The 15,094-nt window shown below is 38.9% G+C and overlaps 1 protein-coding gene across 4 annotated transcripts in view; it reads left to right on the top strand.

The window, feature by feature from the left end:
- The window catches only part of GBF1 (golgi brefeldin A resistant guanine nucleotide exchange factor 1), a 109,934-nt gene that overhangs the window by 4,500 nt on the left and 90,340 nt on the right, over positions 1-15,094 (top strand). For all 4 annotated transcript variants that reach the window (XM_037399875.1, XM_037399876.1, XM_037399877.1 and 1 more), the window contains 2 exons: positions 1,901-2,006; positions 3,335-3,401. In XM_037399875.1, the coding sequence (XP_037255772.1) occupies positions 1,901-2,006; positions 3,335-3,401 (173 nt within the window). The remainder of the gene's footprint in view (positions 1-1,900; positions 2,007-3,334; positions 3,402-15,094) is intronic.

Below are 15,094 nucleotides of genomic sequence, written 5' to 3'. Positions count from 1 at the left end.
TCAGACATGTTAATTAATGTCAAACCTGACATATCCAGGATGTATGTTCTGAAATTCCTGTGGTGGTGTTTCAGAGGTCTGGTGTAATAGGCCAAAACTGTTTCCTTCCTGCTTTGCTTTTGCTACATGGGCAAATACCCTTCCCTCACTTTGTGTTATTGCCCACCCACCCCCCGAGTCCTTCAGCTGAGCCTGTCTGTTGTGAAGAGTTATGGTCAATGTTTCATCTGCTTTCAGTCTTTTGCTTCCCTATGGATGGCCTGTTGTGATTTCAAGTTGGATCCTTCATTTTCCTTTCATATCTTCTGAAAATGTCTCATTACTTGGTTACCATTTCACTAAATCCTTCTCGTTTGCAGACATGGTATCGTCTGACTCTCTGGCCTCTTAAGTCCTGTTTATTCTTCATAAACAGTCATGTCTCGTCATTCCTCTCCATTCTTCTTTATGCTTGACTGTGTCTGGGCTCCAGCTAGTATAGAGAGAACAGTATTATAGTAATCCACTCTTTGTTTCTTTTTCTCAGACCATTACAAATATTTGTTGCTTGTAAAATTTTTTCCCCTCTTCTGGCTCCCTCTCTGGGTACGCCAATTTAAGATTTTTCCTTGTCGTGGTTTAACCCCAGCTGGCAACTAAGCACCACCCAGCTGCTTGCTTCCTGCTCCCACAGTGGGCTGGGGGAGAGCATCAGAAGAGTGAAAGTGAGAAAACCCTTGAGTTGAGATAAAGACAGTTTAATAGGTAAAGCAAAAGCCACATACACAAGCAAAGCAAAACAAGGGATGCATTCACCACTTCCCATTGGCAGGCAGGTGTTCAGCCACCAACAGCAAAGCAGGGCTTCATCACATATAATGGTTACTTACTTGGGAAGATGAATACCATCACTCCAAACATCCCCTCCTTCCTTCTTCTTCCTCCAGCTTTATATGCTGAGCATGATGTCATATAGTATGGAATATCCCTTGGGTCAGTTGGGGTCAGATGTCCTGGCCATGCCCCCTCCTAACTTCTTCATCCCCAGCTTGCTCGCCGATGGGTGATGTAAGAAGCAGAACAGGCCTTGATTCTGTAAGTACATTTCAGCAATGACAAAAACATCCCTGAATTATCAAGGCTGTTTCTAGCACAAATCCAAAACAGACCCACACCAGCCACTATGAAGAAAATTAACTCTATCCCAACCAAACCCAGCATACCCTGTAAGACCTCAGGCTACATGAGAGTAAATGTCTGCCTTTAGCTTTCTCACTTTTTCTCCTCACATGCCGTCCAGTTTGGTCTCTAGTTTTGCTCATTTCTTTGTGGGGTCTCACCCATGACTTTTTTACTTGCCTGCTTTCTTGAAAGCTTTTTTCATGAAGCAAGTGTGAAATCAACATCTGTTATAAATTGCTTTATTTTGTCAGAGTTTAAAGCCCCAAAGAGTTTTGCTCTGGCCAGTTTATTCAAGCCACTAACGCTTATTTAACTGTACAGGATTGACTTTGCTCTGTGTAGAGCTGTAGGACTTTGCATAAGTGCTGGATATGCTTGTATTATTGCATTGTCGTGGATGTCTGTCCTGGTATCCTAACGCTTTATCTTCCTGTGAACTTACATTGACTGGAAAAAAACGAGGAATGTACTTTGGCAAAGTTCTCTTTTGCTTCACAGATGCCCTTCTATAACCTACTGTCCACTCTTGTCTTGAAAATGCGCTCTGTGGAGAAGCGTCTTCCTTTTGTCTTCTTTTTGACAAAATAACTATTTGTCTGCATGCACGAAAGTGAGATCTGAAAGAGTTTCCTGCATCTCTGCAGGCCTCCTACTTAACGAGGGCCAACTTAATGTTTCATCTGAGGAAGAAAATGTTTCTGAGGAGCTGGGGATTGATTTGAATTACTTTTATTTTCAGGATGGTCAGGATGGTGGATAAGAACATTTACATTGTACAAGGTGAAATCAATGCAGTGGTGGGAGCCATAAAGCGTAATGCCCGATGGAGCACTCACACACATCTGGTAAGTTACTGGGAATTGTTGTTCCCTGTTCACTCCATGGCAGGAACCACCTAATTTTAGAAAAATACCTCCCCCTCCTTTTTTTTTTATTTTTCAGCTGTTGTTATAGTACTTTTGTAAGCAAAGTTGGAATGCCTTTCTACATTATTTTATGCTGAGCAGTGTTGGCTTCTTGTGTGCCAGTGAATGTAAGAGGTACAAAGCTGGAAATCTTCTACCTATATACCCTGTAAACAAACACACACACACATATGCACACCCCCACACCCCATCCCTGTTGTATTTCACATGGGGATCCTCTCATTTAGACTTCTGTTACCTGGTATGTCATGGATTTTGAATGTATGATGTTATTTTATTTAGCACAATGTTTTTATAGATCTTTTGTTCCCTCAGAGAAGACTTCATCACAAACGCCGTGAAATAAAAAACACCCTATATATATTTTTAATTTTTCATATGGCATAGTATCTTTTTTTAGCTCTGTTTTTAGCTAGGACTGCTAGCTGTATTCCCAACTGAAAACTGTGAATAGTTTCAAACCCGTTTTGTTAAAAGCCATTAATACAGTGTTTTCCAGTCTAATGATGCATTGGTCAGTTTATGGCTTCCACAGTGTAAATGTGTGCATGTGGCATACTGTATCTGTGGTGCACTTCAGAATGTCACATGAATAGCAGATGGCTGTCGTCCAACACAAGTGGTTTCAGTTTGTCAAAGGGCAGGGCCCTTTTTCATTCGAACAGGCATTTCTTCATTAGAGCTGACTGCCACCCAGTAGGAGGTGTGGCTGTGGGTATACACAGCTTGGAGAAACTGCTGCTTCTCCTTATTTTAGTATTGTAAGAGTAGACTAAGGCTAAAGGATGCAGCTATTTGTATAAATTTTGCACTGTGATTCTTCCTTCATGTTATTTTAATGGCACCAAATGTCATTGTATTTCTGTTCCCATTACAATCTGCATAGATTAACATTATAGCAAATCCAGATGAGCCATTTCAATATGGTATGAGTTAGATTTGCTCTGAAATTTATTGAACAGTGGGAGGCTAATCAGAAATACTTCTAAGGACAATAAAACCAAATCAGAATGCTCAGTTTTGAACCTATACTTTGACGTTTGAGCTGTATGACATTGGGGAGCACTAGCAGAAAAATAAAAATGCTTCTCTTGATTTTGATGGAGTAAACACAATGACAGTGATGAATTCAACCCACAGTGCTTCCGTGAGTATGAAGGTAAGGTCTTCACAGACCCGTTATTAAGATTTGTCTTCAGGAATAGGTTTGCCTCATTAACGACTGCCTTCCTATGTATAACCTATAGGATGAAGAAAGGGATCCCCTGCTGCATAGCTTTAGCGTCTTAAAAGAAGTGCTGAATAATATAACAGGTAAGCTTATACAGAAATTGGCAGGTATGTGTACCTGCTAGGGTATATGCAAATAAATGTACAGGTGTACTTGTTTGTCTTATTTACTATCCAGGGGTCATATATTGAATAACAAGAAAAGAACAAATATGTATATACTTTTAGGCAAATAATACCAACGTAAACTAGTACACAAATACCACTGCTGCCACTATCTGGAGAATTTATATACATACGTGTGTGTGTGTGTATATATATTTTTTTTGTGTGTGTCTATACATATATATTTTCCTATATAAATATGCATGTTTCTTCAATATACTGAAGCTTGCAGTAATATATGATATCTGGTGTATTATTATGCATAGTCTTTCTGTGCTTTGTTTATGTTTTCTGATCTGTGGGGAAAATCTGCTTAGAAAGAAGCCCTGCATTATCTGTTTTCTCCTCACATTCTTTGATTTGTTGGTTTTCATCATCTGTTATCAGTAATAAGTGACAGACTTCACTTTCCTTTTGGGTCTCTTGCATCTTGAAATAAAAGGCTTACTTTGTGACCAGTTGCACTGAAAGGAACTAGAAATCTATATTGATTACAGAAGTAGAACACAAGGCTGTGATGTATATTCTGACCAGGTTTTTTTCTCCCAACCTGTCTTTCTCCCCCTTCCCCCCACATTTTCTCTTTTTGTAGTTTCAGGAGTGATTGTTTAAGTGTAACCTAAGTATATGTGGAATGTCTGTAAGTGAGGGTAATCCTGAGTAGCATGTGGTATTCTGCTGGTTCTTCCCAGGATTTATTTTACTGGTTATAATATTTGAAAGTAAGCTTTCTTTCTGGTCCCTTTAGTACAGTAAGTGTATCTCAACCTGAGTTTGAGATGCACTTTTTGCATTTCTCATTGCATGCCCATTCTTCTGTTGATGCTGAGCCTGGAATCCCATAAAAAGTATGTTCCCTGGAAGTACAGTAGTGCCACTTCTAGGTGCTGACAAGAGGTGCTGAGGGCACATGCCCTTGCTGCTTCCTCTTTTGTGACTGCCTGCAAGCGTAATGCTTTACTTTTCTTTGTCAGGTGAAATTCCTTTGGTTGTGAGCAGGACTATTCTGTCAGGCCATGACATCTTGGGGTACTCCTGCACAGCTTGTGTTTCTGGATAGTGTCTTTGTTCTGGGTGTTATGCTTGTTCCAAGACCACATGACAGTATGAAGTTGTCATTTTTTGTAAGCTCACTCACCTTCTGTGGGATATGCATACAGCACCAAAAATGTTTTGAGAGGCATTTTTCCTTCTCTCTCTTCTATAAGATAAAATTTTCAGTAAAAGTAAGACTGTTGAAGTTCTTTGCCATTATTGCAGATGCCTCTTCTCATCAACAAGAGCAGGGAGTGTCAGGATGCTCAAATAAATTCAGTATGAGTAAATGCCAGTGACCAGCCATCAATGTAAAGTAGCTAGATACAATGTGCTGTTGACTTGTTGGGTTAAAAATGCAAGCCCACTATCTACTCATGTTAAAGAAAGCAAAGTTTAATGTACCAAGAGATTCAGAGACTCCCTGTGAGTATTGGTCATCATCTAAGTGTGGTTCATGCTGAGATAATAATTGCTTATAGATGGTGATGGTAGCATTTGATTACACGGGGTTCTTCTAAACAGGTAATTTCAGCTGCAGCGACTGCTGTTTACCAACTACTGTCTTGAGATAGGACATCATTGCTAATGCTCCATTTTTTTCAGTTTTAGATATGGAGCGGTTCCCAAGCAATGCTTTGAACAATATAGAGCCTCCTGCCTCATCTTTCAGGCAATGAGAAGTCCAAGCTTAGGGTTTTTTGTGGGTGGTTTTTTGTTTTCTTGTGTTTGTTTTGTTTTTTCCCCTAGACCTTCCTTTCATGTCTCTTTCATTAGCTCATGGAAACGCATTGCTTTTATATTTAAATTTATTCAAGCTGTAATCTTTGACATTTGATTTAGCTTTTAGTACAATTTTGCATTTATAGTAATATATATTATGTATTTTCTCAATCCCCCAAGAACCCATTTTAATCTGTTCCGGATGCAAATTTCAGGCTGCCTTGTCCCATCTTCCCTCTTGCTCTCTCCCTCCCTTCCCCTCCCCCATGCAGCATGTTTGATCAGGTGTGGCAGGAATATCCACTGTCAAGCTGCGCCCTTTATATTAGTCAATATTATCCTTCCTTCCCTCCCACTCCCTTCATTCTCCTCTGGGCTTTACCGGTTGATTTATAATTTTGGAATTCTCATCGGAGTCTGTAATACAGTTTGTTCATTATTTAACCAAAACCTGTTTAATGAGCAAAGAGAGGCAATGTAAATGTTAGGCATGTTGCAGTGGAGTACCTTTTGTTCTCCTCTGAGCTAGTGGGTATTAACTCTGTCGTTACTGTGATGCTGAAATACCCTGGTCAAGGGTATAAAGATGCACGGTATGCCTCCAGCAGCTGAAGAAGCCCATTTCAAAGTATTGCTCCTTAAAAGTAGCTAAATTATATAATGTGTTTTATTTGATTACAAGATAGTAAAAGTTTGCCTGAAACTCAGTAGCGGTATCCCATCCCATTAGAATGTCTAAATGGGCTCTTGAAGGAAGCATCTAGAGAAGATGCTGATGCTGTTGCTCAGCACAAACAGTCCCATGATTATGGTAGGAGTAACTTTGCTTCTACCGTTCAGCATACCTAGCTAAGGCCCTTGGTCCTGAATTATGTGGAATGATGTTGCTCTTCAAAATTCTGACAGAGAAACTTAATTTCTGTAGCAATTTTATGTAGATATATAAAGGCAGTTTAATAATTTGAAAATGAACAGCGTGTCTGCTCTGCACTATCACTTGGTTTATTGTATGCCTTTTTTACACTTTTATGGGCTACATATATTTTAATTAGTGTTGATAGTAGTTGCTTGAAAAACAGAAAGGAAAAATAGAGGTTCTGTCATATTGGGTGATGCATAAGTTACTCCAAAATAAATGTAGTAGCTCAATGCCTGTGGTACGTACCATATGCCTAAGTTTGATGTGTCTGGCCTTTCCAGTGCTTAGAAAAAGCAAAAATTAGTGTCCTGAGTTACGACCATATGGAAGCAGTGACTATCAAGCTTTGTCCGTCCGTGCAGAATTGACATACAACTACATCTTCAAAGGTTATTTTAAAACTGATGGAAGCCTTAGGATTGATACAAATTTGGATCTAGGGTCACTGTCACCACAACTTCCATCTGACTGCTTTTTAAAGTAAGCTGAGTATCTAGAAAATGGCTGGATGTTGAAATATTTGTTCATTTCGTTAGTTTTGTTATGGACTTAGGTCAACAAAACGAAGCTTCTTTTTGATACCCGGTGGTAACTGAACATCTTCTCTTTCATGGGTGTTTCCAACTTAGGATGCTCTTGAGCTCACTAGGGAGAGGTTTTATAACTGCAAATGGATGGAAATATGAATTAGTTACAAGCCTTCTTTTCCACGACCTGATGAGATTGGGTTTCCTTAAATCTTGCTGTGGCTGTTGAAGTCTTCAGACCATTCTGGTATGATGTAGAGGTAAGAGCAGGTACTTCTGTAGTTGTTCTCCTCCTTGCGGAATTTGTGCTTTGCTCTGACTGGGGGGATGAGTCGTTAACTAGGATTTTTGTGACTGAAGTACTGCTTACTGGTGTGTAGGATGGCTTTAGGACAGAAAATGACTGAATACAACTGCCTTGTACAAGTCGGCACTGCAGTGGGAGAAGCAGGTGTTTGTGGAAAGTGTGTGCATGGAGAGTCTATTTAAATAAGGTTTAAACTAGGTAAACACACCTGTGAAGAGGTGCTTGTGTATATTTTAGGTCCATGAGTGCCAGACTGGAAGGTTTGAGTCCTTTTATCCTCTGGTGGTTCAGAGTTACTGCATTTAAACAGAAGCTGCAAAGTAAGCTGTTAGAAGCACTCTGATTTCATGCACATTCATGACATTTTAAATGAATGCTTGTACAGTTGGTTCAGAAGAATCTTTTCATGGCTTATTTCAGACAAGAAGCTGCTGCAAATCTCCATCTTTAGAGGGTTGGCTGGGGCATTAAGAGCTGGCTAAAGGTCAAATGGCTGTAACCGTAAGAGAACCTTTGCCCAGTGTACTGACTTAATATACTTGTTACTGTAGCCATCAGTTTTCTGGTATGTGGATTTGATTGCACACTCATTTTGTCATGTCTTAGCTCTGGAAACTCAGTTTTTAGGGAAAATCAGACGTTTGTATAAAACAGTACAGGAATTTTATCCTGATTTGGGATTAATGTCTGAAATTTTTCTGAAGGATCTAGTTTTAAGAAGTAAATCAGTACTAAAACGATGTATGGCCTGTTCTCAATGCTATTGCAGTGCTATTGAACAGAATCAAAGATATTCATTGTGGTCTATTCAAGTTAAGAAATTAGAAAAAATAAATGTTTTTTTTAAAGGAGCGTAGGAATTGAATCATATGGATTTGTGATATGTATAGTGCTGCAGTGCTTGTTACTTTGCAGATAACAGCAATACCATATTTTATTTATTATTTATATCTTGAGTTTCTGCAGAAAGTCCTGGACTTATTATTAGCGAATAACAAATACTGATGCACTGTAAGCTGTATACATCTCCCTTTGTTTGCGCTGAAAGATTGCAATGTTGTCTAGAGCAGACGTTAAAAAAATTAAAATTTGCTTGAGCTTTTTTCTATTGCATATCAGCTTCAAGTAAGAGATCTATGACTCACTGGTCTCCTAGATTATGTCTGTTCCTGTGGTAACTGAAAAAAAGAAAAAAAATGATAGTATTTCCATATACGTGTGTGTGTGTGTGTATATCTATCTATCTATCTATCTCCATTTTTTTTAAATAGCCATATATGTTAACTTGGTATTTTGGAAGACAAAACAACTCAGGCTAACATTTAGCTTTTGTTGCGTTCTCTGTAAAATTTTTAAGAAAAATGGAAAGGGTATGAGGAAAGGTTAGGAAATGGATAGAGTAGGGTTTCTTCCATAACTTTTAACTCAGCCTCACTCCAATTAGTGGATGGCAATACTATTTGAGTCCATATCAAATGACCTGACACAGCGCACAGAAGTGGTAATTAATTTCTCTTATTATTTTCTGTCACCTTCTTGTAGTAAGAAATACGAAGATATAGCCGACAATTTTAATTTGATGCTTGACTTGCAGGTTGAATGTAGACTTGATACTGTGAATCGTGTTCAGACAATGTAGCAAAAGTTGTAATTTTAAAAGCAAGTTCCTAGTCTTCATGAATGCAGCCATCCTTCCAAGCGTGTGGAGAATGTAAACCAATGCAGTATTTTTGCCTTGAAAGCTGCAGGTAGTTCCAAATACTTGCTTAGAGAGTGATTAATCTTCTTTTTAATCTCATTGTACCATCAAATTAATCAAATGACTGTCTTACGGCTGAGGTCTTTGAATCGCCTGCACACAGTAGGTTTCCATTGATATTTTTGGCATAGATTTTTTTGGTGTTACTAGAGAAATAATAACCCTGACTTTTCCCAGGTGGTTGCTAATTCTGTGCTTCACTTTCTAAGTGATTTTCCTGGAGTGACGCTAAGAATAGTAGCTGCACTGGGAGACCTGGGATGTGAGCTTTTCAAGCCCAAAACTAACACCAAAATTGTCATCATTTCACTTAAGACTTAGTTTATTTTCTGTATAAAGGAAGAAAGAAGAGGAATGTGATTGATGAAGAATAACTGTTGGTATTTGTAAAGCTTATAGATGCACCAAGACAAGCACTATAACTTTTTCCAAGGCTTTTCTGTTGTGCGTGGGACAGCATTTATGCAGACTATGTCAGGAGTCAGGTATAGATAGGGTCCCTCTGAACTCTAATTCTATTGAATCATACACTGAGCCTTTCAGCATAGGTTACTGTATGAAACCGGGACTCCTGAGGAGGGGAAGCTTGTAGTCGAGAGGTTGTATAACTAAGACTGAACAGGCAGAAGGGGCTAAAATGTGGTTGTGTAGCATCCTTAATTTGCTCTTGTGTTCATCTTCTAGTTTGTGTTTCTGAGTAGTAAGAAGTTTAATGAATAAATCCAAAAGAAGTGGAGTGAATCTGGGAATGTCTAGAGCCAAAAAACCAACCAGCCCAGTAAGATGGTCTGCGCACAGGGTATTTCTGCACTTCTGTTAAAGTCAGGACATCTGTACTGTGCTTTCTGCAGTCCAGCACACCACCCTTGTGATACCACCTAAGCATTCTTTTAATACAGTTCTTTGGGTGCAATTTAAGACAAGAGCTTGGAGCTTAGGATTTTTCCATCAATTGTGCATGGTTAATGACTGGCAGGTACAGGCAGGAGGTGGTGCTGTTGGAAGGAGTTGTTTCCTGACCTCTAATCCTTAAGGACCCAAGGATTTAGATGGACAAGCACTCCTGGCTGTTGCTTGGCAGAGTTCCCACAGTGGGCTTGGTCTGTAACACCAGCCTTCTGTTACCATTGCAGGGCTGGGCTCTGAAGAGCTGCCACATGTGCATGATGCGCAACTGACTCTCTCTTGTTCCACGCTTGTTGAGCAATTACTTTCCCACTTGTTGGGCACTCCATTATTTCCTTCAGTTACTGCTTCTGTGTGAAGTGGAGCCATAAAGGAAATGGCCTAATGTACATACATTAGTGGGCAATAAATTGCAGTTTGATTTGGTAGAAAGGGAGTACCAGATGTTCTGTTGAAGTTAACGTTCCTCTTAAGTCATCCATGGAGGTTTTATTCCAGGTTTTTTTGATGATGATGTCTTTGTTTTGGTCAAGACTAGTTAAAAGGAATTGTGGCCAGTTAAAGAGATGTTAAGGCGTATTTGCTTTAAAAATGCTCTGGAAGTAGAAGTATGAAATTGCTGAATTACAGTAGAACTTTATTAAATATCTAGCTCTTCTGTCACTTCCTTCTTTTAACTGTCTTCTCATTAAACTGCTGCTGTCTAATCTGTTAAAAACGTTTCAAAGGTGATTTACTTCAAAGAAGCAATAACTTGTGTCAGAAAGTACAGGTGCATATAGAGTTGCATAGTATGTAATAGGACTGTCAAGAAGCATCAGTCAAACATATACAACAAGTGTACTGACACATTCCACACCTCAGAGCATTTGTAGCTGAAAAGGGTAGAAGCAGAGAGAATTCATGAAGTATACAAAGCTGTTAAACGCTTGATGGTTTTTCTTAATGACTACCTCTATTTGTCCTTCAAGCACACCATCATTGGCTGATCCCTAATGTGGTCTATAGCAAAATGTGTGTTTGAAGGAGAGGTTCGAAAGAAGATTCAGTTGGGCAAAATGCCCTTTTTTCAGTAGTAGTGCAGGGTTGTGAGATAAAGTGCTGCATCTCTCAATAATTAGTGTTGAAGAAAACAGCCAGCAAGAAGAGAGGTAGAACAGGAGGGATTTAAGGTAAGTATAAAAGTAGCAGAGTAATGGAGAACATTGTTATTGAAATAGCAAGTTGATTGGTTAGGGAGCATTAATATGGAGGGGTGTGTAGTTGGAGTCTTCCCTGTTTGAGGTAAACTTGCGAGAGCTTTGTCTTTTTAGAGTAACTGTTCCTACCTTGTCTGCTGTCTGCATGTTCTGGAATAGATTATTGCTGAAGTGGTTTTTTTTGCAATCAGGAAAAATAATGTCTTCCAACATGTTATGGACCTCCTCATTGTAGGTTCTTTAAAAGAAATTTCAGATAGATAGTCAAGACCTTGCTTTTGTAATTTGCCTTTAGAAAATGATACAAGACAGCAAATCTGTCCAGGCAAGAGCTGTAAAACTTAGAGCTGTGTGCAGTCCTGTGAAAACTCCTATCATCTTTTAGATGACATGATTTTAATTTGCTTTACAGTACCTCTAAAAGCTACAAAGTTTGGTATATATTGCCTATAATATAGTGGCTTAAAGGTAGGGTCTCAGGTCTTGTGGTATCATGAATTCTGAGGTTAAAGAGATGGAAATGTCATGTCATGGATGAGTTTGCAGTGCACTTATTACAGCGTTGGTGGTATCAACAGATAACTTTCTGTGGAAAAACTTCGGAGTGAGTGGAAATCTGTGAATGCATTAGTAGAGTGAGGAAGACTGAATTGTGAGAGAGTTAAATATATGTAAAGCTTCTAGAAGCAATGAATCAGTACATCATCACAAAATTATAGGAAATAGAACCCAGTGTGAGAAGGAACATTTATCAACTACCCACAGTTATTGTAGAAAATTCATAGATCTACATTAGTATTATATGATGTACTGTATCCACGTGACTTGGAAATGCCATTGGAAGTGTTAAAGCAACCTGCTCTTGCTTTGAACTCCTCATTGAAGACACTTCTTGTTTGGGCATTTCTTGTTTAAGGGCATGGGTAGGCATAGATTCCTTGTCACTTCAACTTAATGAAATTAATGTGTACATGCTCTTTGCATGGTGCAATTGTGAAGTTAAAACTTGCTAATTCTGTATTCCAGCATGGTGTGAAAGGAGGAGACGTATAGCTACGGGACAGTTGAGGAACAGGGCAAGACATGATGGCAAAAAAACCCAAAAAGTCAATGTGAGATGGGTAGAATTGTAAAAGTAGATGATGTTAGATGAGAACTTGTGTATATATGTAACAGAGCTAAAGTTTGGGGTGATACTGGCTTTAGGTGTCTTGTTAAAATGCATAGATTGATAAACTGTTTCCAGGCAGCTTATGCTAATGTGTTTTGCACTGTAATCACAGTTACACAATTGTAATACTCAAGAGGTACACTTGATTAATGTTTGTTAGCTGAATATGTTAAATTCTTCAGTGATGGTGGTACTTCCATTGTTTGATCCTCTATCTGTACCCTAACACAGCACTTCAAAAGCTCTGATTTCCAGTTCTGCCCTTGTAACAGTAAGTTGAGACATGGTTCTAGCTATACTGAAACAGTAAGTTATGAAACTTACTATATGCAACAGCCTTCCAGAAGGTGTGTGCTGCCTTTGCTTGGTGCAGGAGTCTGAATGCTTGCGTGACTAAGTAATGCTCAACATGTGTGCTACTTAAATGAGATGAGAGACTTCAGAACAATGCTGTTCACTTTTGATGGGGTTAAACTCAATTTTGGGAGGAAGTCTTTTATTAAAATGTGTCTTAGTGTCCCATTACTTTTCAGTAAATTGTCATTTCTCTTGGTACAGTGATGAAGTCTGCCAAGTGGCTGTTGAATTAGATTCTATTTACCTCTTGATTAACTGCTTAAATAATTCAGGTGCCAAATTATAAATAGGAGGTATTGTTGAAATAAACCAAGATGTGGTTGTTATCTTGATCATGGTGTATTGAAGAACAGTGTATTAGATCTGCGTATAGCTTAGTGGAGGGGCTTTGTTCTAGAAATAAAACAAGTGGCAGTGGTAAAATATGGTTGCTTATGTAAGCATCTTTAGTAACTTTACTTAGGAACTTGGATGTTCTTCAAAGCGGGATTAGACAGTTTATAGCGGCCCATAATAGTTCTGTAATAACTAAGATGGCTGTCATGGCAGTATGGAAGGAGACATCGTTAGCTGGTTTTCACTGCAGCCTGAGGCTTTCACATTTGTGCTTTAGAAATACTGTGCTTTTCTTTGCATGCTCAGGTCTTAGTTAAAAATCTGGTTTTTCATTGTGTGAAGTGTAAATATATTGTCAGACTTAACATTTCATAGTGCTTCTTAGATCTTATTTCTTTACTTCCTCTTTCTTAAATACATTCTGCCTCAGTATGAAATTAGCACATTAGCACTTAATGTGAACTGATCAGGCTGGTACAGGGAGTAGGAACAACATGGTCTTGGGAATATTTACTTTAGTGGCATTGTTGATGATGGACACAAAGATGTAGGAAATGTGTGCTGAACCAGTCTGTTAAAATATGGTCAAGAGGAAGAGACTTCTTCCGTTGAAACAGAGTACTCATATTGTAGGAAAAGTAGATTTTGGTTTGGCAAAGAGGTAAGTTCTAAACAGCAGAGTTCTGAAAGCATATGACTTCTTTGCGCAATACGTGAGTCTGAACTCTTCCGTCGTGAAGGTTTCTGCTTCATTAAAAACATGAGGGAAGAAATATCTGTGTTTGGTAAATAAGAGTAGCATTTTCTTGGGGAAAAGGCTTTGCCAAGCGTGTTGGAAACATAAGAGAGGAAGAAACATAAAGATTCAGGCATTGTAGAAAGTAATAGAGCCACTCTAGCAGAGTAGCTGAATGGTAGTTCAATAACTGAAAAAAAATAATGTTTTCTTCAGAGAAAAATAAATTGCTGAAGAAATATTTTATTAACTAATGGGGGAGGGAGACCATCATAGGCATCCTGGAGTGCCTAATTCAATGTTTGTTTGGTAATTGACTAACAAAGTATCGTGTCAGAGGCAGCATCAACTTAAATTTTGCAAATTGTTTTCTCCCTTCTGCTTTTACTAATAATCCATTAAAAATCTGAAAGGGAAGTTCCTTCTCATTCAGCTGCCTTTAAATTGTAGTTTCTTTTTGGATAGCAGTTCTTAATGCTATTGAGTTTCGCAGCCCAGACTGGTACTCGTTCACATGCACAAGACCCAAGTGCTGCAGCGGAAGGTCACACACTCCCTTTCACTCTGCAGGAACAGCAGGTGATGGTACCAGCTGTTCACATCCCTGTATTAGATGCCTGAATCTGAGCAGCTGTATGAAGCTGCTAATAAACTCTAACGTGTAATGCAGTTCGTATTTTGCCACATTTCACTTGATGCTCCTCAGCGCTGGCCAGTATGTTTTTTTAACATCCTTCAATGTCACCCATAAGATGCTCATTTTCTTTCTTGTCGTGCTGGACTCCACTCCTGTCATACGATGTGCCAGTTAGATGCTTGAAAAGTGTTCCGGTGTTACAGCTTTGAAAAGGAAGTGGTACCAGAAAACATGCAAATGTACAGGGTTTAAGGAAGCAGGAATAATCTCTCTAGCAAAACCATTTTAAAATATTAAAATTTTAATGCTGTAGTGAAAATAATCTAGGCTGTTCTAAAAGATGTACGTGTCTTTAAGCAATGTGAGTTTTGGATACAAACCTAGGTGTGTTTTCATTTGTTTTAGAAGAATGGGTGCAAAGTGCTATTGTTCTGAGGAACCTCTACCTGCATTCAGCTAGTTGAAGAGGTCTTGTTATGTGAATCTGCTATTAAAAGAAGGCTGCAGTGGTTTTAATTCCACCTCGAGTAATAAAATTGGCCTGGCCATGAATTTTGATATATCCACAGTTGATTCCAACTTGTGCTTTTTATTTAAAAAGCTTATTTGTGACCTGTTAGGACCCTCTGTTAAGCCAGTTAAATAAACGGTGGAAAGGTTGAAACTGCCTGTCTGCGCTTTCCAGAAAAGGGGAGGAGGGAGCCAAAGAAAGAATATTTACAATTTTAAACCCTTTCAACTCCGCTGTTCACCTCTTCCTCTTGCATCATTGCATCACTGAATTAGCTCCCATCTCTTTCTCTGGAAGACTTATAGTACCTAGAACTGAGAAATACCTTGGTTCCACTGACTGGCCACCAACGTGATTACAGTCTCCTTGCTAATAAGATCCTGAGAGGTGACTTTGGTGGTGTTTTGTTTTTTTTTGTTGTTGTTTGGGGTTTTTTTGGGGGGGCAGTAGGTTTTGTTTGGTTTTTCCCCCCATTGCTGTAGTCTCAAA

The sequence above is a fragment of the Falco rusticolus genome, chromosome 9, assembly GCF_015220075.1.
Source record: "Falco rusticolus isolate bFalRus1 chromosome 9, bFalRus1.pri, whole genome shotgun sequence".
NCBI classification, from domain to species: domain Eukaryota; kingdom Metazoa; phylum Chordata; class Aves; order Falconiformes; family Falconidae; genus Falco; species Falco rusticolus.
The sequence above is the reverse complement of the archived record's forward strand: the minus strand, read 5'-3'. Positions and strand labels throughout refer to the sequence as shown.